This window comes from Chelonia mydas, chromosome 1, assembly GCF_015237465.2.
Source record: "Chelonia mydas isolate rCheMyd1 chromosome 1, rCheMyd1.pri.v2, whole genome shotgun sequence".
NCBI classification, from domain to species: domain Eukaryota; kingdom Metazoa; phylum Chordata; order Testudines; family Cheloniidae; genus Chelonia; species Chelonia mydas.
This window is the reverse complement of record NC_057849.1, coordinates 161295882-161320906: the sequence shown is the minus strand read 5'-3', so window position 1 is coordinate 161320906 and position 25025 is coordinate 161295882. Positions and strand designations below refer to the sequence as shown.

At 43.1% G+C, this 25025-nt stretch overlaps 1 protein-coding gene across 21 annotated transcripts in view; it reads left to right on the top strand.

The window, feature by feature from the left end:
* Positions 1-23989, top strand: part of ITSN1 (intersectin 1) — a 236254-nt gene extending 212265 nt beyond the window's left edge. For 19 of the 21 annotated variants that reach the window (XM_043522810.1, XM_043522801.1, XM_043522820.1 and 16 more), the window contains 6 exons: positions 4838-5050; positions 5577-5698; positions 7750-7832; positions 7936-8019; positions 8519-8692; positions 10090-23989. In XM_043522810.1, the coding sequence (XP_043378745.1) occupies positions 4838-5050; positions 5577-5698; positions 7750-7832; positions 7936-8019; positions 8519-8692; positions 10090-10238 (825 nt within the window). In that variant the 3' untranslated portion in view covers positions 10239-23989. Of the gene's footprint in view, positions 1-4837; positions 5051-5576; positions 5699-7749; positions 7833-7935; positions 8020-8268; positions 8390-8518; positions 8693-10089 lie in introns of those variants that run through there. The other 2 variants (XR_006283914.1, XM_043522856.1) reach the window with 2 other exon arrangements.
* The last annotated feature ends 1036 nt before the right edge of the window (positions 23990-25025 follow it).

Sequence of the window (25025 nt, the reverse complement as noted above, 5' to 3'; positions counted from 1 at the left end):
TGCAGCCATGCTCTATGGTCGTTTCAGCAGTTAATGAGAAAGAGTGGTAGGGACAGCAAGGGCTGGCCCCCAAATATAAGGAGGCAAAAAGGATGGACCTTTTCAATAGGAAGGTCTATGCCACTGGGGTCCTTCAGCTGAGGATAGCTAACCAGCAAGCTATCCTCAGCAGATATAACTTCAACTCATGGGCCTCCATGCTGAAGTTTAAAGAGCTGATCCCTGCGGACTCTAGGGCCAAATTCTCTGCCATTTTCAAGGAAGGGAAGGTGGTGGTGCAGACCTTGCTGCAGGCGTCCCTAGACTCTGTAGACTTGGCCACCCATACCCTTTCCTCAGGCATAGCCACGAGGAGGACCTCATGGCTTCAGGCACCCAGGCTTACCCTCAGAGGTGGAGCAAACCCTGCAGGACCTTCCCTTTGAGGGCATGGGGCTTTGCTCCAAGCAGACTCACTCCAAGCTGCACAGCTTGAAAGACTCCAGGGTGTGAGTCCATGAAGTCGTTGGGAATGCACACGCTGGCAACCCAACTTAAGCACTTCAAGCCCTAACCACAACAACAGTGCCCACATTCTCCTCGGCTGAGGCAGGATTTCTATAGACGAAGGGGCAGGAATGGCAGGCGCAAGCCTTCTTACCCCGCTTCATGGCAGGGCCAAGGCCAGTCCAAACCTTCATCAGGCTCTAAACAGGCCTTTTGAATGTGTGACTGAGGACAGCGCACCTGTCTCTCCAGCGGATCCTTGCCCGTTTTCTGACCCATCTGTCCCACTTCTACTGTGTTTGGTCCCAAATAACATCAGACCACTGGGTTCTTCACATGGTAGAAGTGGGATATTCTCTCCAAGTTCATCCTTCTTCAGGGACCCTTCTTACGAGCAACTTCTTATCCAGGAGGTGCAGTTGCTCCTCGCTATAGGGATAGTGGAGGAGGTTCCTGGGGAGCTAAGGGGTAAGGGATTCTACTCCCCCTGTTTCCTAATCCCCAAAGCAAAAGGGGGGTCTCGACCCATTTTAGACCTGCGAGGGTTCAACCAGTTCATGGTAAAGTTGAAGTTCCGCATGGTCTCCCTGAGCTCTATTATCCCGTCCTTGGATCCAGAAGATTGGTACGCTGCAGTTGACATGAAAGACGCATACTTTCACATAGCCATTTGGCCTGCGCACAGACGATTTCTGTGGTTTGTAGTCGACCGCAAACACTGTCAGTTCACAGTCCTCCCCTTCGGTCTGTCGACAGCCCCCCAAGTGTTCACCAAGTGCATGTCAGTCATAGCAGCCTTCTTCTGGAGGAGGCAGGTGCAGGTATACCCATACCTAGACGACTGGCTGCTCAGGGGGCGTACCAGGGAGCAAGTGGAATCTCAGGTCTGCTTAGTCAGATCCACTTTCAACAGACTGGGACGACTCCTCAACGTGAACAAGTCAACCTTATCACTGACCCAAATAATAGAGTTTATTGGAGCGGTGCTGGACTCGGTGCAGGCAAGGGTGTTCCTGCCAGAGACCCAATTCCAGGCCATGACAGACATTATCCAAAGCTTCAGGCGGTACCCAACAGCCGCCGCAAGGGGATGCCGGAGTCTCCTTGGCCACATGGCAGCCTGCACTTCCGTAGTCCAGCATGCCAGAGGCTCAGGCCCCTTCAAGCGTGACTCACCTCGGTATACCGCCCGGGACGTGACAGGCTGGTCTCGGTAGTGATGATGCCAGGACACATATTCAAGTCCCTACACTGGTGGCTCAACCCTCAGATGGTATGTGAAGGTGTCCCCATCAACAGCCCTCCTTGTCCCTAGTAATGGACGTGTCAGCTCTGGGTTGGGGGGCGCATCTGGGAGATCTCTGAACACGGCCTGTGGTCGCAGGATGAGCTCTCCCTCCATATCAATATCAGGGAGCTCAGAGCAGTGCGACTGGCATGCCAAACTTTCCAGTCCCAGATGCAAGGCCAGTGTGTAGCAGTGATGACAGACAACACCACTGCTATGTTTTACATCAACAAACAGAGTGGAGCCCGTTCCTCCCCGCTATGTCGGGAAGCCCTCCAGCTACAGGAGTTCTGCATAGCCCACTCCACTCACCTGGAGGAGTCCTATCTCCTAGGAGTGCAGAACAAACTAGCGGACCACCTCAGCAGATTGTTCTGCAACCATGAGTGGTCCATCCATCCAGATGTCCTTCATTATCTCTTCCAAAGGTGGGGGTTTCCCCTGGTCAATCTCTTTGCCACCCGGAGCAATAGAAAGCACCCAATGTTCTGTTCCTTCCAGGAACACAGCCCGGGTGGAATCATGGACACATTTCTGCTACCCCGGGAAGACCGACTCATGTATACCTTCCCACCGGTCCCACTCGTGCACAAGGTGCTGCTCAAGATCTGTAGAAACAAAGCGCAGGTAATTCTGCTGGCCCTAGCATGGCCCTGTCAACACTGGTACACCACGCTTCTGGAGCTGTCAGTGGACACCCCAATCTTGCTACCACTCTACCCCAATCTGATCACTCAGGACCACGGTCGCCTTCACCACCCCAACCTCCAGTCCTTCCATCTCACGGCCCAGAAGCTTCATGGTTAAACCCCATGGAGCTCCTGTGCTCAGAGCCAGTAAGGGAGGTTCTACTTAGTAGCAGGAAACCATCCACCAGGGCCACTTATCTAGCCAAGTGGAAGAGATTCACTTGCTGGTGAGCCCAGCAACACACACCTCCACTTCAGGTGTCTATACCACTCATCCTGGAGGATCTTCTGCACCTCAACCAACAAGTCCTGGCAACGTCATCCATCAAAGTACACCTTGCTGCCATCTTGGCCTTCCATCCAGGAGTGTCTAGGTGTTCCCTATTCACTAATCCTATGGTAGGACATTTCCTAAGGGTCTGGAACAGCTACATCCACAGGTTAGACAGCCTGTTCCTGCGTGGGACCTTAACCTAGTCCTCTCCAGACTAATGGGGCCCCCGTTAGAACTGTTGGTGACTTGCTCCCTTCTCAATCTGTCGTGGAAGGTAGCCTTCCTGGTGGCCATCACGTCAGCTAGGAGGGTGTCGGAGTTAAAGGCCCTTACTTCTGATTCTCCATACACGGTCTTCCACAAGGACAAGGTGCAACTAAGACCTCACCCAGTCTTTCTTCCTAAGATAGTGTCAAAATTCCATACTAGGCAAGACATTTTTCTACACATCTTTTATCCTAAGCCTCACACCAGTACCCAAGAGCAGAGGCTACACTCATTGGATGTTCGGCAGGCGCTAGCATTCTACATTGAGCGCACAAAGCCATTCAGGAAGTCGAACCAACTATTCGTGGTGGTGGCGGCAGACCAGATGAAAGGTCCCCCAGTCTCATGTCAAAGAATATCTTCCTGGATTACAGCCTACATTCGCACTTGTTACGAGCTTACCAAGGTCCCAGCTCTGGCTATTAAGGCACATTCCACAAGGGCACAAGCCTCAGCAGCAGCGTTCCTGGCCTAGGTCCCGATACAAGAAATCTGCAGGGCAGCAACTTGGTCCTCAGTGCATACATTCACCTTGCATTATGCCATCATCCAGCATGCCAGAGATGATGCAGCTTTTGGAAGAGTGGTGCTCCAATCAGCTATTCCTTAACTCAAACCTCACCTCCGGGGTGGAACTTGGGAGTCACCTAACTGGAATTAATATGAGCAATCACTCAAAGAATAAAAAATGGTTACTCACCTTCTCGTAACTGTTGTTCTTTGAGATGTGTTGCTCATGTCCATTCTAAACCCACCCGCCTTTCCCTCTGTCGGATTAACCAGAAAGAAGGAACTGAAGGGGGTCGGGTCAGCAGGGTTATATATTGAGTGCCATGAAGGCACCACTCCAGGAGGCTACATAGCTGACCCGACAGGAGCTGCTAAGGGAAAACTTTCCAATGACCGTGCACACAGCACGCACACGCCTAATCGGAATGGATGTGAGCCACACATCTTGAAGAACAACAGTTATGAGAAGGTGAGTAACAGTTTTTTAAAAGAGCTAGTGGATAATGTGCAATTAATCCAAACTCCTCTCCATAGCCACTGACTAGCAGATAACCTGCTAAACCAAGCATCATGGACACAAAAAGAAGCAGCACCGTGGTTATCCAGAAGCCCGAGTATGAATTAGACAGCGAAATCCAAACACAGGAGCAAGACCATATGCCAGCTGCCCCCCTCCCGCAACACACACACATGCTAAATCTTACAGCTGCTGTGGCGATGGATCAGCCAATAGGGAAGTCCATTGACTCCTTCTGCGTTACAACCACCAATCAGGGAAGAGCCATCAGCTTTGTTCCCTCCCCCACAGAGATACCAGTATGCAGCAGGAAAGATAAAAAAGAGGCCCAAGTGCTTTTGTCTTCCTTGCCCTCATGATGTGCTGGCCTGGTCAGACTAAAGAGCCTCAGATCAACAGAAGAGCGGCCATACTAGGTCAGACCAAAGGTCCATCTCGCCCAGTATCCTGTCTGCCGACAGTGGCCAATGCCAGGTGCCCCAGAGGGCATAGACAGAACAGGTAATTATCAAGTGATCCATCCCCTGTTGCCCATTCCCAGCTTTTGGCAAACAGAGGCTAGGGACACCATCCCTGCCCATCCTGGCTAATAGCCATTGATGGACCTATCCTCAAATTAACAGTTATTTTTCTATCATCTTTCTATGCCTTGTGCTGCTCGTACTGTGAGACTGAGGCATTACCCATCATCCCTGTGAAATGAACTGAAGCAAATGTCAGAACTCAAACCTGTATTTGATCTCTTCCAGGGAAGCCTCAATGGTTTGATCTTGTACATTGCATTGTTGTTGTTCTTCTTTTCTCAGCAACTCGTCTTTAATTCTGTTACAAACTGCTTGGGACCACGCAAGTTTCTGCACAGTGGGAAACTCTACAAAGCCAAGAGCAACAAGGAACTGTATGGTTTTCTGTTCAATGATTTCCTCCTGCTAACTCAGATCATAAAGCCTCTTGGTTCCTCTGGTACAGACAAGGTCTTCAGCCCCAAATCGAATCTGCAGTATAAAATGTATAAAACTGTAAGTAGTGCTTTTATGGCAGCTAAGCTGTTGGTGTTTTAACAGTTCAGGAAGGTGGTAGTTCCCCACTTGGAGGTGTGGGCAATGGCACTGTCTGTTGCTGTATAAGAAAGAAAGAGGCTGTCAAGTACACTTGGGACTCCAGTCCTGTGGTGCTGGTGCTGGACAGGCTGTAAGCTTGATCTGTATAAAAGAAGGCACTTTTGAGCATTCTATTAGCTGACTGCAAGTATTCCAGCTACAGAAAGAGGGAAGTGATGCAGAGGGCAGTGTGCTGCTTGCAGGAAGGGAGAACTTTGAAAGAACTTTGTGACTCAAGTAGAAGCATTCACAGGATCTGGAGGGAGCTGTCTTTGGCAAGAGAAAGGGTGAATGAGACACAAGCCCTTTGAAGAAGGGAGTTTAAAAAGCGGGGGGTGAGAGGGGATATTCTGGGCACAAACAAAAACAGTCTGTATTGTGTTGAGCGTTCCACTGTGTTCAGATATAGTGCTGTATTACTCTAGCTTTGCCTAATATTTCACAGCCCATTTTTCTAAATGAGGTACTAGTAAAATTACCCACAGACCCTTCTGGAGATGAGCCCATCTTCCATATCTCCCACATTGATAGAGTCTACACACTTCGTGCGGAAAGCATAAATGAAAGGTAAGTCACTGCAGCCTCCTCACAGCTGACAGTAAAGATTTTGATGTATATATTCATGTGCATGTACACACAACAATCACCATGAAAATCTTCATAAATGTCTTTGCAAGTAGGTAACATTACTCAGGTGTCTGTAATATTCTCTGCACTTAGTATGGTGAATGTTGTGGTAATTATAATGACTTGAAAATGGGACTCAAATAAAAAAGTGATGTACCCTTCTCTAACGTGACCAAGACCACTAGGGAAATGGTTAACAAAGGGAAAACTCAATCTGACATCATTCCACTTCAGAGTTAACCGATGAAGTGAGACAAGCGAGGGCGGTTCCACCTCTCCTGATACTTTTTGTTTTAGTCAGTCTGTCTCTGCAAACTCAAGAAGACACCACTGCGCCAGGTCACATTTGGAATGTTTTCTGTAAAAACATAAGGACTCGAAAAGTAACTTTTGTTAAAAAGTGAAAGCCTCAGTCCTGCAGAAGCTGATGAGGCAATAAGACAAGAGGTGGTATGGTGTGGTGCTGAGTACAGGCTCAGTATGATCCTTGCTTGCAAAGGCATCATCTGTAAAGATTTTAATGCATATAAACCTGGGTAAAACATCCCTCGCTCCCTGGCGGCCCAAGCGGGGGGCGTTGTGGAGCTGTCACACTTGGGCCGTGGAAGGAGTGGATACCTGACCTCACTCTCTAGCAAACAGCTCTGATGAATGCATGCAGTTGCAGTGAGCAGGACTTCAGAGGAGCAATGCACATCCCCTCTCTGTTGCCACAGGACAGTACCTCTGCAGGAAGGGGAGTGGGAGAGAAAGGGGAGGCAAATGAGGGACTCATGGAACTCAGAGGGGGACCTCCTAGGAGGGAGAACAGACAGGAACTACGTGATATAGAATTGTGATTTCTAGGCTTAAAAATTGTTCGTAAAAGTCCATACCGTGGCAGGATCACAGTAGTTCTCCTGCGTGTTTTCTGTATCTCCATTTCCATATCATAGAGTAAATTAACGGAGTGGGCCAGATCCTCAGCGATGAAAATTGACCTAGCTGGATTAACTTTAATATAACAACACCAGTTTACACTAGTTGGGGATCAGGCCCCATGTTTCACATAGTGATCTGTCACAACAGTTGCCTATTCTGTATTGGAGTGGTTAGTGCAGCCAGCCGATATCTCAGCACTCTGAATATATTTTGTACCAAATCTGAATGTGATTTTGCACTGTATAGATGATGCAGAAAGCAACATTTTAACACTTAAGATCACTGACACCTAGAGGTTTGGGTTTTTATTATCAGCAACTTAAATACTGCATTAGCTTCAGTAAATGATGAATTTGGCCAGCAATTTAATCTTTGCTTGTAAATATTTAGAGCTGCAAAACCTAAGGCTAAATTCTACACTTGATGCATGCATGGGGCCCCCATTTGCCTACACCTCAGACTTTCTTAGATATCATATTACTGCTCCTGAACTCTGCTCATAACACCAGCCTTGATGCTCTCTCGGTTTCTTTCTTCCCACTCTTTTCTCTGTGCATTTTTCCAAGCTAAGTCCCTATGAGTGAAATGACCCTCCCCGTCCTGGTTTACAAAGCCACCATCTTCTCCTCATTCACATCCCTTCTAAAACCTCCACGGGCCAGTTTTTCAGCTGGCATAACACAGCGAACCACCAGTGAAGTCAGTAGAGCTCCACTGATTTACACTACCTGAGCCTCTGGCCCCCAGACATTTTGTAATGCCCAGTTAGTTTATTGTAGTAATGCAGGAGGAATGGGAGGAAAAAGTTATCCCCACCTCTTGATTTCCCACTGTATCCTGGCCATTGTGATTCTGCCTCTTAGGCCTTTTTACGTATAGACCTTTACACCTCTGCAGAGTCGCAATGGCTCACAGGTGCAGGGTTCCAATCTAGCATATACCAGTACAGGCCCAGACCTGTAGATTGTGAGGGCTCTGGAGCAGGGACTATCTTTATTTTTGTGTGCTAAAGATAAATAAAATAGTAAGCATAATGCTGTGGGGTAACTTTTTGTCTTTTCCTTCTGAAGGACTGCCTGGGTTCAGAAAATTAAAGCTGCTTCTGAACTTTACATAGAGACTGAGAAGAAGAAGAGGGAAAAGGCCTACTTAGGTACAGTGTGGAATATGATGCCTGTAGTCTTTCATGGAAATGTCAAAAGCCAGGGGCATACTAATGAATTTTGTCATTCCTCTCCCCCCGCACTCCTCCACAGTTCGCTCCCAAAGGGCAACAGGCATTGGAAGGTTGATGGTGAACATTGTGGAAGGCATTGAACTAAAACCCTGCAGGTCACATGGTAAGGACCTTACCAGTTTTCCTAGCGTGTGTTATAAGAAGGATGCTTCCCCTGGATGTTCTTATCTGTCTAACGCTAAAGAAAATGTAGGCCCAAAATGGAGATGATGTGAAGCGAAGCGGTTTTAATGAACCTAATATTCACAGAAACGGTTACTTGCAGGACAGCAAAACTTGGGCAGTCGTCATGTATTTAAGTATTTTTTTACAAGCTTTCTTAGTGTCACTCACACAAGACTCAATCCCGCAGGGTGCTGAAATCATGAGGAGCTGAGGGTGCTCTGGACAGGCCCACAGGGCTCTGCATCTCAGGACGGGCCCACAGGGCTCTGCATCTCAAGACGGGCCCCCAGAGACGCTCTTTGTTCGTTAAAGTGGTGGCAGCCCAGCAGCCTTTTCCTAATTAGATGGTAATGGAAGGTAGAGGGTATTTAGATGGATGTTAAATCCATGCCCATCAAAATGTGATCACACCCCTGCATGTGCTTTATTACTTTCAGGAAAGAGTAACCCATACTGTGAGGTGACAATGGGCTCTCAGTGTCACATCACCAAGACTATGCAGGACACTCTCAACCCTAAATGGAACTCTAACTGCCAATTCTTTATCAAAGATCTGGAGCAGGATGTACTCTGCATAACCGTGTTTGAGAGGGATCAGTTCTCCCCAGACGGTAAGTATGAAGCTGCTACACTTCTGGTGATATTGTCCCTTCTCCCCACCTTTCCATTTATTAGGAGTTACATGAGTGCTGATGTAAACATTTAACAGCACAGAAGCGCTCAGTTTAGCTCTGACTTGCCTCTTAAGGTATGTCTACAGCGCAGTTAAAGCTGTGATTGCACATACCCGGACTCGCTTTAATCTGGCTAGCACAGCACAGCTAAAAATAGCAGGGAAGACACGGTAGCATGGGCTTCAGCACAGAAGGGAACAAGCCTGCCTGGAACACTGGGGTACACACTCGCAGTCTTAACCCGTACTGGGGTCTGGGCTGCTGTGTCTTCACTGCTGTGTTTAGCTGAGCTAGCTAGACAAAAGCTAGCATGTGTATGCCTACCCAAGGGCATGTTTAAAGCTATGGCATTACAGTGGCACAGCTGCAATGCTGACATACCCTTAAGTGATGCATTGTCCTTGTGCTGGCCCCTTTTCACTGAACTGAGGTGGATTTCACACTAAAATAATATTTCACCTGGATGATATGTTGTTCTCCCCTTTCACAACTGTTGCCTTCATTTCTTTTTGTGATTTAAGGGTTACATACTTGTAATTACTGATCCCATGAATGATATGGATGATCCAATCCAATGGTTTGACATTTTTTGTATTTTGTTTGGCATGTATGATTTTTGAATTGTAATACAAGAAGGTAGGCATTGCCAGACTGGATCAGACCTGTAGTCCATCTAGTATTCTGTCTTTGACAGTGCCCAGTACTATATGCTTCAGAGGAAGGTATAAGAAACCCACAGTAGGCAGATGTGGGGTAATCTGCCCCCCAATATTAGATCTCATCCTGATCACTGGTAGTTAGAAATAGGCTTAAGCTTGGAAGCACAAGGTTTAATATTCCTTCCAAAAATTTATCATCAATAACCATGATAATGCTGGATATTCTTTATATCAATATAGATATCCAATATTTTAAAAACTTGCTAAATTCTTGGCCTCAATTAGTTCCTGTGGCAATGAGTTCCACAGTCTAATTATGTGTTGTGTGAAAAAATATTCACTTTTCAGGTTTGAATTTGTCACCTTTTAATTTAATTGAATATCCCTTTTGTTTCTTGTACTTTTACCTGATGTTGTTGATTTAAATGTATTCATTAAAAAAAAAAGGATAGATGGAATATAATAGCAAATTAGAAAAGCCAGTTTTAGGTTCAGGAGATGTTAAGGCTTTACCTATATTAGCCATTAAACTATTGTTGAAAGAGGGCATATTTTCTCCTTATATTCCCAATGCAGATGGAAGCTAGTGCCGCCTTTGAAGTAACATTTTGTCAGAAAATGAAGTGGAAAGTGAAAATGTATTTCACTCTGAATATGCTGATTTTTGTGTTTCAGACTTTTTGGGCCGAACTGAAATCCGTGTGGCAGACATTAAGAAGGATCAGGGCTCAAAGGGACCAGTTACAAAGTGTCTCCTCCTGCATGAAGTCCCAACAGGAGAGATTGTAGTCCGACTAGATCTGCAATTGTTTGATGAACCTTAGAGGAAAATGCACCAGTGTTTCACTTTAATCTGAGTTCACTGCAATAGGTGTCTGCAGAAGCTGTCTGTCTAGAAATCCTTATTCCTTTTATATGAAACTACTGCTTGTTCTTTATGTGCAAGGGGGTTATCAAAGCAAACAGGAAAATCTATGTGCCTTGATAATCCTTGCTGAAAATTGAATCCCAGTTTTGGGAGTAGATCTCTGTCTCTGTGTGGAACTTCATTATAGTTTTCAGGGTTTCTGAAGTAACATAGTCGTAACTTGTACTCCAAGCTGAAAGGTGAACAAACCATGTAGGTTGTTGCACTTACTCCAGTTACTGTAATGTTTAATTTAAATGAAGAGGGCACTGATTGTATGTTTGAAGGCTTTCTGTAAACTTCCCCATAGGAATTTTGTGCCTATTGCCCCACAAAGTGGTGTATAAACATGACATGAATGAACACTTACCAGGTAAGAAGATCTCTGATTTTCTTTAGGATTGTTATGGTGGTATTTGAAATGTTGTTGTTTTTACGTATATAAATATATATATAAACACAGAAGGTACCATTATTGCACTCTCAAAATAAGGTTTAAAAGAAACTTAAACAGCGCACAGGCCTTGTGCTAGCGCTCTCCACAGCAGTGAATTTCACCCTAACAGAGTACCATCATTTCCTGGAGGGTTGTAAATGTTTAAACAAATAAGTGAAGGAGATAGAATGTTGTACTGTACCACTTCTTTACTACTGCTGCTTAATTGTGTGAAAGCTGATGAATGATCAAGTCACCAGCTCTGACAAGAAATCACTGCTCTAGCTCAGGAAGCTAATTTCTACCCTGTAGAGTCTAGTTTGCAAAGCAATCAGTGGTGACTGGTTATGAAATTGTACTGTGCCTAAACATATTTGACATCTTGGTTTTGAAATCAGGACAGTAGCGTACTGTAGCTCACAAAAGGCGTTCATTGCAAACCAGGTTCATTCCGAGTTTGTTGGCTATATTAGATGTGACCAAAAAAAAAAAAAAATCTTTGTTTGTGATTGTGCAGAGTGACCCCAAAGTAAAAGGGGTCTTGTTGTCATCTTGGGGGCAGGGCAGAGATTGACACACACAACTCCCCACACATATATAGGCCCTAATTCAGCAAACCTTCCCTGTTCAGCAAAGAACCTAACTTTACATATGTGCTTAAGTCCCATTTACTTTAAGCATATGCTCAATTGCTTTTCTGAGTTGGGACCTCCAAGGACAATAGAGCCCCATAAGAGAGTAAAGTCCACCATTGTTCTGCTTAGAGTCCTTCTGTTCATTACCTAGGTATCATGCATAAACTGGTATTTTTGTAATGACTTTATTTCAGAATGAGCTGTCAACCCCTTCATTGGCATGTTAATGTTCTTGTGGAGCTTGTTGGTAGGTTTTGATGTTCTTTGCATGTCGTTTTGGTACTAGTTCCCACCTTTCCTGTATAGACGGTGTTCTCTGGAGAGCACTACAAGTCTTCATGATTTCCATTAGGAAATTAGGATATCTTCATAATGGATAGCTAGATACAGTATGGTAATAAGTGTAAACTGTGCTGGGAAATGTCTGTGTGTTATAATTTCCTTCAAGACCACTGTAATGTTTCAAGAAATTGAAAAACAAAATCCTGTATGTTGGAAGGACAACGAAGTTTACATTTCATACTTTTAAAAATCTCTTTATTATTTATTTATTGACGATAATGTAGAATTTTGTATCAGAAATGACAGACATTCGTATGTATTTTTTGAACAAAACAGAGATACACACTTTAGTTAGAAACTGTCAACTGACCAAGTTTTAGAGGAAGTTTAACTTCAAGGCATGCATTTGTTTACCACTAACTGGCTGAAAACACAATTAAAAGAACTTTAAGTTTCTATTTTTCAATGTTGTTAAGAAAAATGTTTCAATTAAAATCTGTAAATAGAACTAAACCCATGGTTTCCTATTTCCATATCAGTACATTTTATTAAATATAATGTATATGAAAATACACATTGTTGTGGTAGGAAAAAAAGTGATAAAATCTATTAATGGAGTAACATTAAATGTCATTGTTCTAACCTTTTTACTGCTGTCCTAATTTTACTCACCAGCTGTAAGTAAGTTCAATGTTCTAATTCATGGTTTACAAAGTAGTTACACTTGCAAGGTCACTTTTAAAGGGCTCTTATCACCCAGCATGAATTCCTGTGACAAAATTGGAACATCTTGGGTTTAAAGAAAAATCTAAGCTATGATTTTGAAAGGACCCTAAGGGAGGTACTCAAATTCTGTTGAAATTCAATAGGAGTTGGACACTTAACTTCTATAGGTTTCTATGAAAATGCCAGCCCTAATCTCTAACATGACCGATCACATCTTATTTTGTAATTGTAACAGGTCTGAGAGCTTGTCTGGCTAATATCACTTGTCTCAAACAATAGCCTAACCTTGAGGCACAGGGATGTGTGCATCTAATCCATATTAATGCAAATTGGAGACATATAAAGATGATGATGGGGTGAAGCATGGGGGTTCACCAACACCTCTCTCCCTTAATCACATGGGCTACAAGAACCTAATCCTAAATCCCTGTGCATCAAGGTTACCAAGTTCCTTTACTGTGCATCGAGATATCCCTTTTCTTTTTCTCTCCCTGTCATGCTCTGGGGTGCAGTTCAGACCAGTGAGAGATAGTGTCACTGCTTATATTATAACCCTGAGTTCCCCAAAATGCTTCTGCTACTTTTGGCTCCCAGCCTGAGAGACACGCATGCAGCCAGCATGCACTTTGTGTGATATACAGCTGTGATTCAGCCACTTTGAATCCAACAGCCAGCCAGCAGTTATCACAGCCACACTTTTGTCTTTCCCAGACTTGGTTAAGGTTAGCAGATGACCCCAACAGACCTCCAGTCCCAAACTTCCCCAAAGCCATGTGCTCTGAAATGTTCAGCCCTCTCCTGCAACATTCAGAGGAATAATAGAGTCCGCTTTTTCCTTTAAAGAGACAATCCCAAACCACTTGCTACGTTAATTGGAGTTAACGTTCACTTTAATTCAAACACAGCATTGCTTGTTTGGATTAATGGTGAAACAAGTTGATAAACAAAAGAAGAGGATTTTAAGTAAGTTCAAGTACAAGAAATAAAGTTAGAAATAGTTACAAGCAAATAAAAGTGAAAACACATCTAAAAGTCTAAAACAACCTGGCAAGGTACAGGCTTTGCTCAAGATGGCTTCAGACACAGAGACACACAGGGAGACAGACACACTCACACAAAATCTTTCTTCTTCCAGCCATGGCTGACTCTCCCTCAGTCAGGACCTTACAACGAAGTATAAAGTGCTGGCTTAATTTGTCTTCCTAGTTGAAAAATCTTTGCCTAAGCAGGTCTGTCACCTATGTTTAGTCTCCAGAGACTTCAACCCACCACCCTGGATTGCAAGATGCATCTTCCTCAGCTTGCAAGAGCTCTGTTCCCATGTGTCGGTCTAGTGATAGACGCCAAAAATGGCTTCTGTCTTTACATATATCTTCCATTGTTTCAAGAGGCAGGATGACCTCAGGTTGCTCTTCCCTTCCTGTGGGCTTCCCATCCCCCTGTGTGTAAATGTTTTGATTGCACCATCCTTAATTTACATTGGAAATGGTAAATAGCTGCCTTCTCTCCTGTCTTGGGGGGAACCTGTTTTTCCCTGTTTGGCCACAGACTTTAAAGCTTAAATATTATAAGTATCCATATTTCCTCATATAGTGTTAATACATACATTTCACAATATTAATCACCAGTGTTGTGTTAGCTTTCAGAAAAGATCTCTGGATACATTTTTACAATACAGTAATATTGGACACAGTCAGTTGATTCAATTGCTTATCACTTAAGCCCCCCCACACCTGTCTTTATAGACCAGTAAACCTTTGAAATGGATTCTTCCCAGACTTACCCCTCAAAGTAAAGTTTATTCAAGTTGTGAGGAAGGCAACATGGCATTGGTGGTGAAGGAAGTTCCGTGTCCTTTCTTCCTCCACTTTTTAAGCTTAATAGCTTTGTTTACCTAATACATAAAAATGGACCTTCATTGTCTTTGCCTGAAGACTGGGCTGGTCAGAGAATCAAATATGCATTCCTTTATCTAAGGCAGACCTGTTTACCAACTCCCCCGACATGCCTGGTTTAACCACACTTTAGTCATAATTCCAGCGTATATTTGTAACTCTTAATACTCACTGTGTACATATATTTACAAGAATATTAATGATCGGCAAGTTATCAGTTTTCAAATGATACCCCACAAGGCATATTTTGTACAGAGATTATTATAATGGTGTGTTGGGTGTGAATACAGGGGAGCTTAGTGCCACACTCCCATTCACACTAAATAGTCTGTAATCCAGTGGTACTGTCAGCTTCTGAAACGGAATTGTTTTAAGAGGGTTAACCAAAAGCCCTAAACATCTATAGATATTGATCAGTAATTATCCATTTTTCCCTATTCAGGAATTAGACAACCTTCCACATTGTTTGTAATGATTCTATGGCTGCACGGGACTTCACGCTTGTCTGCTATTCTACATGGCATGACTGCACAGCTCTCCAGTCATCAAGGATTTTATGCTCCCAAAGCACAAACCTCTGTCACTTAAGGTAAACGAGAGTCTCTGTTGGCTGGAGTACTATTAGGGCTTGCCCTAGAGAACAATATAGTCACACAGACATTTGATTAAGACTGACATTCTGTCTAGTAGGGGGATAAGAGACACATTGATTGTAGCCAGTCCCTTACATTGTATGGAAAATAATTACTGTACAAATATTCCCTTATTGTATTTACAGAGTAGGCTGGCAGTACCATGATATTTGAATATTGACCGGTAATCTTAGAAGGGCAATATTGCATCATGCAGTGCCACCTTAGTCTGTGCTATTTTCAACACTTAATATTTATATTTCAATAGCACCCAGAGGTCCCAGTTGTGATGAGGGCCCATTGTGCCAGGCACTGTACAAACACAGGTGGACGTAAGCCCTTTAAGGCAGGGATTCTAGTCTAAGGCCCCAATCCTACAATATGATAAATGTGGGCAGACTGCTGCTGACTTCACTAGCACTCCTGATGGGTGTCTGTGACCCCTGACGCAGGTCAGATTCTAGGATGGGGTCCTGCAAAGGTTTCTTTGAACTACGTGCTTTTGATTTTGTATTGCGCCTGAGGAATTTTGCCTTTTTCGTTGATGAGTCTTCAAAGAGACTTCAAACCTGTAGTGGAATCATGGCATTCAAGCCTATCGTGCAAAATAGTTTACTCTAAGTTCACAGCACCAGCGGAGAGATTTCATGAAAGTAACACAGAGCCTCCTGTGCCCCACAGATGCCTATTCCAGTAACTCAAGAGGAATTCAAACTGTTGTGCCTCTTCATGCCGTGTTTGGTGCTCTCAGCTGCCCCTTCTCCTGCACCGAGTCTGGGGCTCTGCCCAGCCATATGCATGATGGCAAAGATTCCACTCTGCAAGCTTCTGAAGTGCTCTGACAGTGAGCTGTTCTCTGTATAATGGACTTGTCCGCTCCCAATATCAGGGGGAGTCATATTCACGAGAGATTTGCTTCTGCCCGCCCCAGTTACTGGAGTTGTGATAAATCTCTCACCCCTAGACATGGGGAACAGGCATGTCAGCCTGCCAGTTGAAGATCTTGAATCTTTAGCGCACTAGACAGAACTATCCCCATCCTTAGCGTTCTTTGCTCAGGCATTGAAGCTCCTACTCCTTCACTGCCATCCCCCAGGGACAGTGAGGTCTCTCCTACTGTCCTACCCACACCACAACAGGTGGAAAGTCTCACACTTCCTGTCCACTTCCCCTTGGTCACAACTTCCAGTTTCCTGCTTCTTAACAGCCAGAAACCCTACTTCCTACCTGGTCCCTCCAGAGACTCCTGGAGTTATACACATGGCATTATTCAGTGCCCTCAGGCTTAAACAGAAACAGACCCTCAGACATTTAAAAAAAAAAAAAAAGAAAGAAAAACAATTGGCAGCACTACGTCTTCCAAGGAGCTTAACCTCGGAGGCGCTCACCTAGCCAAAACCCATTGACTTCAGTGGGAGTTGCAAGGGCTCAGTGCCTCTCAGAATCAGACCCTAGAAAAACAGAGCTCATGTGTCTGAGGCGTGTGGCATGGCTCTGCATCATGCAATTTCTATATATCAGCACAAGCTCGCTGATCTCTTGTCAAATCAGCTAGCCTGGGGCAGGATCAGTTCACTGACTCCTGCATCCACTCACACCTGCAGGTACAGGTACTGCACGGGACTTCTGAATGTGCAGAGACCCAAATTACAGCATGTTGGAAAAAACTGTATTGTAATTCAAGCCTGAGAGCAAAATGGCATTTTGTCTTGCTGAAGGGACCACAGGAAAAAATGTTAGGAAACTCTGGATAGGCCAAGTAAAATAACACACCATAGAAATGAAGGTGCAAGGAGCTGTTTTCTTGTCCAGACACACAAGGTGTATATCACAGAATGTATGTTAAATTTTACTAATATTTTACGCAAGAAAAAAAATCTTCCATATCTAACCAATACTTTAATAGGTGCTTTTCTGTAGAAGTTATCTGATGATTGGCTACATGGCAACGATACACTATGCTTGCTGCATGTTTTAACCATTTATATGATCAAGCTAGGTTACATTTTGAGTTGAGTGTCACTGAGCCATCATATAAACACCCACTCTAAAACCTTCTAGAGATCTTAAAGAAGCCAAAGGACACCAGCTCTTTAAAACTGGCATTTAACTTTCTTGAAGGTGGTAAAGTTGTTACAATTTTGCATTGGGTGAAAGAGCTTTTTGTCTGATGAAAATGCAAGCTGTTAAAATAGGCAATTATACTTCTGAGTGAAAAAGGAAAAACGTGCAAGTTTTTAAAACCATGATCCCTTGATATGACGAAAGAATGATATGATGGCAGAACATTATAGCAGGCAAGGAAGGTCTGATTCATTGCTCTATTACATCAAGTTTATATTAACTTCTACACTGCAATAATGAAATCATGAATCAGGTATGGAGCGCTCAGCATAACACACTTAATTTACCTGCCATTGCCTTATAGATGGGGTTTGCTAAGCTGCCCGAGGGAGTCTGGCATGCAAATTCCATAGGAAGTCAATGGAATCTGGGCATCTATTTCCTTTAGGTTCCTTTGAAAATCCCAGCACATACAAATACAACAATGGCCATCATTTAAAAAATGGATCCTTATTACTACCTAGTGGAGTACTGTGTGCGCGGTATCTGCCATTCTAAATATACAGGTCAATACTGCAGTGAGGGCAAGCCTCCCTTTATTTAACAGAGCCCACATTACCTTCCGCTAGACAAACAAGCTCAGTGATCAGTCAGAATCACCACCTCCGAATGGAGTCATTTATTTCACAGAAAAACTTCAGGACGAGTGAAATTGCAGTCTGTATGTGGCAGAGTCTTGAAACAAGTTGGGACTTTCATTCTCCTCCACTATCCCCCAGTTCACTAGTGGGTAAAATATACCACTGTGCAGAGGGTCAGCACAATGTATAGTCCTTTTTAGCCCTCACAATAATGCTCTTGTGGGACTGAAGCAGTGTGTAGGCCTTGTCCTGCCCCTTGTTTGCTGACTCTGTTTTATTGGTGAAATATATTTGCTTAGAAATAACATGTAGTAGCAGTTTCTTGGTTGGTGGTGTAAGGCTTTTTTATTGATCTTTTCTAAAAATAATACTGTGACATTTCAGCACATTCACTGCCTTCGCTGAACAAATGATCTTGCTTTGTGTATAGCCGTTAAAAAACCATACGGAGAGCGCCCACAAGAGGCAAAACCGTGTGTTTGTAGTTTGGCTTTGTACTGTAATACAGAATCGCAACGTAATGTAGTCATAAAGGGAAGTCTCCTTCACTCCTGTCCGCTCTTCACATATAGTCAGTGCATTCATCCTAACAAGGGGAGAGCTGGGTGTCTCCCAACACTTCCTCAGGATGAAGCCTGATAACACTAGTGAGTTACAGGAAGTAACCAGACCCACGTCTTGAAAAAGATTAAAATTGCTTAGTGATGGTGATGTATTGTCAAAGGCAGAACGTCCTAACTAGTGTAATTTCAGAGAGCAAATCTTTCAAACTGGATTCTTCTAGCACTTCAGTATAAAATCTCAAACCCAGGACACTGTAGGAAATCTTCACTATTAGCAAAGTTGGCGCCCACCCCCATAATAATAATAAACCACTGGTAAAGCTTGCACCTGTAAATTGTTCCCAGCGGGCAGACTCCTGCATCCACTGAGCCACACTGAATTCAGTGGAGCTCCTTGAAGGATCAGGGTCTTCAGGTGTTACTAAGGGCCCTCAGAGTAATCTTTCTGGGAACCCTGAGGCCTGGACTTGCATGTCTCCTGTGCTAAGAGGAGACACCCTAGTATTTAAAGCACTCTCCCATAATTCCTTGGACATAAAATACTGCACTAGGGCTCTTGGCTTTCCGGGTGTGAGCCAGACAGTCCTAAGGAGCACCCAAGAGTCACATAAATATCCTTTTGGGCCCATGCCATTGCTACAGGAAGAATTGGATCCATGATCTTTCCACGAGCATCAATGTGCCAAATATCCGTTTCTCACAGGACTGACTTCCTCAGCCTGTTTGAGTGCAATGTCAGTAAAAGCATTCGCCTATTTATACCAGTACCAGCAGGGAGGACAATCGTTCCCTTAAATGAGGGCCCGATTCATCTCCCATTAAAGTCAATGGCAAAACTCTTACTGATTGCAGTGACAATTGGGTTAGGCCCTTAGTGCAGCTTTGGGTACAAATACAGTCCACTCACATGGGGCTTGAGGTGCATTCTTCAAAGCACAATGGGGAGTTTGCCTGAGCCACTCCCTTCCCTCTTGTATTTTGTTGGATGTAGGTGGAGGTCATTGAGCCCAGGGGACGTTTAGCTCTCTGCCTGGGTTCCAGCAGGATGCTTAGGGTACGGCTACACTGTAAACAAACAAAACCCAAACCCATGGCAGAGAATCTCCAAGCCTGGGTCAACTAACTCAAGCTCACAGAGCGTGTGCTACAGGGCTAAGAAGAGTAGGATAAGCATTTCGGCTCAGGCTGGAGTCTGGGCTCCGAGACTCTCCCCCCCACTCTGGGCTTCAGAGGCTGGGCTACAGCTTGAGCCCAATGGTCTTCACTGCGATTTTTAGCCCCATAGTGCAAGCCTGAGTCAGCTGACCCTGGCTCTGAGACTTGCTGCTGTGGGCCTTTCTTTGCAGTGTAAACAGAAGCGTACTCCAAGGTGCTAGATGATGGATGGCTAACTCCTAGGCCAGGGGTAGTCCATTATTTTTTGTCAAGTTCCACATGCCAGAAAAACATTTTTCACACCACAATAACAATGATAATAAGTAAAAAACAAAAAGATGTTGGGGTCCATTCAAAAGCATCTAATGATCTGGATTTGGTCTGCCTATTGACTATCCATCCTAGGCTGTCTTCGCTGCAGGCTCCAAAATAGACTCATTCCCGATGTGGGAATGTTTAGCATCTGGCTAAGCCTTTGCCTATATTTCTCCACAACAGTCCAGTGTTCTTTCTTCCTGTGTAGAGTGCTTGGATATTCTAAGTCTCTTGTCGCTTAAACACATGCATTTGGAAAGTGGTCAGTCTCCCAACTCTATTTAATCTACACAGAGGCACTATTCAAACCACCAGTGATCTCTGTATATATTGCTACCATAGGGGCTACTTTCTAGGCTACTTAATGGAAGCTCATCTGTCAGCCCTGCCATCTACAATGACAGCTCTATGGCCCTGGTTCAGCAAAGCACTTTAGCATGTGCTTGGATGAATAAGGATGGGATTACTCCTGTAGTTAAAGTTAAGCAGCTGCTTAAGTGCTTTGCTGAACAGAGACAGACTTATCATGTGCTAGAGTGCTTTGCTGGTTTGGGGCCTCATTTATACAGTCCGTTCAAGTTATCTGACTCCCAGAGGGAAGGAAGGTTACAATATATAGCCCTGCATGGAACAGAACATCAGGCTTCTGCTGAGTTGGAATCAAAGCATTTCATATTCTTGCAGTTTTGATCGCAGCTTTCTCCCTTTTTACAAGCTGATATTCATTGGGTTTGTAACCACTGACCGCTAGAGAATTTTCTTTACGGTGTTTATCATGATTGAAATCTTGATCTACAGCAACACACTTAAAAATAATGAAATAGATAATTTTATAAGCTGATTCAGGAGCCAAAAGCCCTTTCTATTTACCAAGTGTAATGACGGTGCAAAGCCAGACTGTTTGCTCCAAAAGGTGGCATAGTGTTTGGGACCTGACTCAGGCACCTTGAATGAGACAGCAAGTTATTGTACTGATAAACTCTACAAAACTTTTGCTAGACATACCTAATTATATATTTTCTCCACGAGTTTTTATGAGGGAATGTTTTTTAATGTTCATTTTACAATGTTTACCTTGAAAAGCCCATCTTTTGTTACACGCGAGTAGCATTGGGCGGGGGGCGGGGGGGGAATAATCATTATGGCTAATACAACTTTTGTAATGTCATCAAAATTGAGAGGTAACAAATATGGACTTTTCCAGCATCACTAGAGTCTAAACTCATATTGCAGTGCATGCCACTGTGGAATTTCAATCAGTGCTAATCTATCACTTATTGGGGGGAGAGGGATAGCTCAGTGGTTTGAGCATTTGAGCAGGATTGTGAGTTCAATCCTTGAAGGGGCCATTTAGGGATCAGGGCAAAAACTGGGGATTGGTCCTGCTTTGAGCAGGGGGTTGGACTAGATGACCTCCTGAGGTCCCTTCCAACCCTGATAGTCTATGATTCTATGATACCAGTCAAAACCTTTGAAACACAGAAAAGTTGGTAATCGGGTCGAATTGCCTTAGCTTTGAGAGGGTTTGCCCTGTACAGTATATGCATTCCACATGAAACTTGGCATTGTGTTCACGTGCGTAGGCACGCAAACCTATTTCAATGTATATATAAATACATACAAATATATATGTGACTATGTGTGTATACAATATAAAAACATGGCTATGTTGTCAAATATTACATAACAGAAAAAGGACTAGACAATTTTTTGTTTTAAATATTTTAAAGTGTGAACTGTGTTTGAGATTATTTTTCTGTGTATATAAAGATATTTTTAGGACCTAACTTAAGTGCATAAAAAGGTGTAGTAGAAATATGTTAAACTAGCATAGTTGTTTGACACAGTAATTAGAAGAGGTTCTGCTGAGCTTGCAGCTTAATTCCTTGCACTTTTTTAAAGCTGTAAAATACGTAGTTAGCAATAAATTCTAGGACCTCAAAACATCAAGCAAGTAAAAGGGAATTGTTACGTGACCAGCGATCTGATGGCACTAACAGCCAGCAGTTCTTGAAGGTTGTAATGGGCACAGATGAGAATGGTAGCATCATATGCAAGAGAAGAAATATGGTCAGAGCCTAAGAAAATAGATTGGAAACTAAAGAGTAGTTTTCCCCAGAGATTTGTGGTCAGTCTGCACTACAAAAGCTAAAGGATTTGAGTTGCAGCCTTAGCTCCGCTAAAGTCTGATCTTTCACCATTTATTAATCAAAAATTGTCCAGGGAAGCTCTTCTTTCGTCGGTGTCACAGATCCAGCATGACTGGGGTAGAAAGCACTATTACCACCCACTTTTTCTGTAGCATTTTGACCACGGGCTTGTTGCAAACTTCCCAAGTAATGACTAGCCACTGCAGCTGGGCTTTTTAATCTGCTGTTCATTTGCTTTCACTTCAGTCATTTTAGTGCTGGTGAAAGATGTTTAATCACAGTATTTTAACCCTTTCTAAGCTGCTACTTTGGGCTTTTCTATCTGACGCGCTGGTGTGCAGCAAGCTGGGGTGTAAAACTACAGCACACTAAGGTGCTGTGCACCGATTGTCCGTGCTAGTGCACACTACAGCTTCCTAGTGTGCTTTGACTGACTCCCCTTTTGGTAGCATCTGAGGACTCCTTCAGTACGTTCGCCGCACAGTGCCAGTTCAGCTGTGGTCATCCAGGCAGGACTCATGGGATGCTATCACTAGATTTCCACCGTGCATAAAGTCTTGTTTCCTGAATCAGGCATAGGTGCTGGTGTTTTCAGAACAACCCCACAGCAGTCTCATTTTGTGGTGCACAGAGCACCAACAATGAAATTTACTCCTGGGCTGAAGCCCAGCACAAGGTCCATACATCACTGGCATCCAGTTTCAGTGGGGCATAAGCCTGCGCTAATTCACTGCATATGGATGCATTGGCATCGTTGTGGAAAATTAACCATGTGTTGTGTTTGGATCAGAACAACCTGAAGCTACCGTTATTCAAGCATGCGCATGCAGGGAGAGTCAGCCAGCCTAGCTGCTCTACCCAAACAGGAATACACAGAAGTTTATCTAGCTTACAGGCAATATTCAATTACTCACATTTCCACATTAGTATTTTTCCAAACCTTGGCAGTCTAATACCTTATTAGGAATAGAGCCAAAAACAAGCTTTTCCTGTTGTTGACAGGTTATTCTTTTGCGGTTAACAGTTCTCCTAATCCTAGCTGCTATAGTTACATTTCTTAAGCTGGGCTGTTGCAATTGCTTTACAATGGAATTTTCCTCACTTTCTTCTCATGCCTTCTGACCACATACACCGTTAGCTTGACCAAAAATTAGGCCTATCCAATTTTTCCTGTACAGCATCCTTATTAATTGATGAAATTACAGGTCAACCCTCTCTTGCCTTGAAAAAATGCATCTTCTTGTGAGGCCAGTTGGCCCAGTAGAAAGACAGGTTTTGGTTGAATGTGAGATAATTTGCTGTTTTCCTACTGTGGCTACTATTTAAATATCAGCATTATGAAAGGAAATACAGTGTATCTGTAATGTTAAAAGTTCTTCCCCAACTAGTTTACAGTTCACAAAGGATTAGATGCTTTTTAGAATGCTAATTCATGATTAATAGGTTTTGTAGAATACCCTATTCCTTTCTTCAGTTAACTGGAAAAGGAATTTAGCTCTAAAACCTTTACAGACTTTATCATGGGTACTTTTTACTTCGTGTTGGTAGGTTATTGAAAAAGACAATCCATAGTATTTTTACATAAAATGGGGAACACCCTCTTGCTGGTTGTGTTGTTACTTGCTAGTACACTTGTGGACACGTAAATGGTATTGTTTAGTTTCCTTTAAAAAAAAAGTATTGTACTGTTCATCAGAGCCTACAAATTCATAAGGCATTATAAAATACTTGTGCTACCTGTCTTTGTCTTAGATCTGGTTAAACAGGGAAGTTAATTTTTTTTTCTCAGAAAAATACATTTGTACTGTTAATTTAGGTATCTTTATCCATTCCATGCTTTTTTTTTTTTCAACTGGTCATCGTAGGTAATAATGGAAAATACATAATTAAGACACCACTGTTCCTTTATATTATGAAAATCTCAAACATGCTTGGATGAACATTTTTGAATCTGCTGTTTCCTTTGCTCCACTTGTTTAAGTTATTCCATTTATGAACGAGGTCAAAGAAGAGTTTTTAGTATTCCTTTTGTACAAATTACACCCACTTCCACTACTGTATTCAGTGAGATTAACACTGCAAATAAGTTTCTATTCTTGTTTTTTGTTTGACAAATTACTGTACGTATGTACGTGAAATTATGCAAGAATAAACCTAATTTTTTTAACAATGAATTGTGTATGATGTCAAATGTGTAGAAAAGCTTGAATCATCAATGAAATATTTTTAAAGACTTACATGATAGTAATATGCAAGGAAATACAAATACTAAGGTTTGGCACATACAGCACATGTCATTCAAGGCTTTCTTATCTATAAATAAAGTGTTCCAGCACCTCTGGGAAATAGGTATTTTGTCCCCATTTTACAGATGTGGAAATTGACAGAGGTTTCAAGTTCAATCCATGCAAACAGTGGAAATGCTAACAGGATCCCTATTCTTCACCATCTGTTTACTCCTAAATTACACTTCAGTGTAGGGTTGGGACCCCAGTTAGCACTTTACAGCAGCACACTAAATCCTGCAGCTGAATTACTCTGATTTTATTTTCTTTTTCTTGGGGGCCTTACTTTGTCCTAATAGGTAGACACTCACTGCAGAGAAAAAGGGAGCTCCCTCAGCCTACAGTTGAGTGTGTGTGTGGAATTGATAGGTCTAGATGAAGAACTCCTGCAACTCAAGAAGTGCAGCAGTTTCAGCAGGGTGTCCTGCTTCTAACTCACTCCTCTCCTTTCACCTGCTCCAAACCATTTTATTTCCACTTGTCCTTTTATTTAAATAGGAGAAAAGGAGAGTGGCTTGTACAATGGGTTGTAGTAGGAATTAGCACATCTGCAACAAACTCAGAATAGTATTGCCAGTTCCATGTCTTCTCTGAGCAGCACCAGTCAGGCGCACCCAATAATAGATACCTTAAATAGGTGATCTCACAACTGAGGTAAGTATATTTAAAATCTGTTTCCAAAACCATTTAAGGTTACTTACATAAAAAAAAAGTCATGGATTTTTGGAGGGTAAACCTACTATTTAAAAAAAACTGAAAGCTGAGGAGAATTAGTAGCCAAATAAACCTTAAGTCTAAAGAAATGCATATTACAATGCAGACTTACGATTAGCCATTTGCTTTTAATTTTTTTATCTTGATTTTGAATATTTTAAGGGATACTTTAAGTGGGAAGTCTCAGTAAATGTATCAACTGAGATTTTTA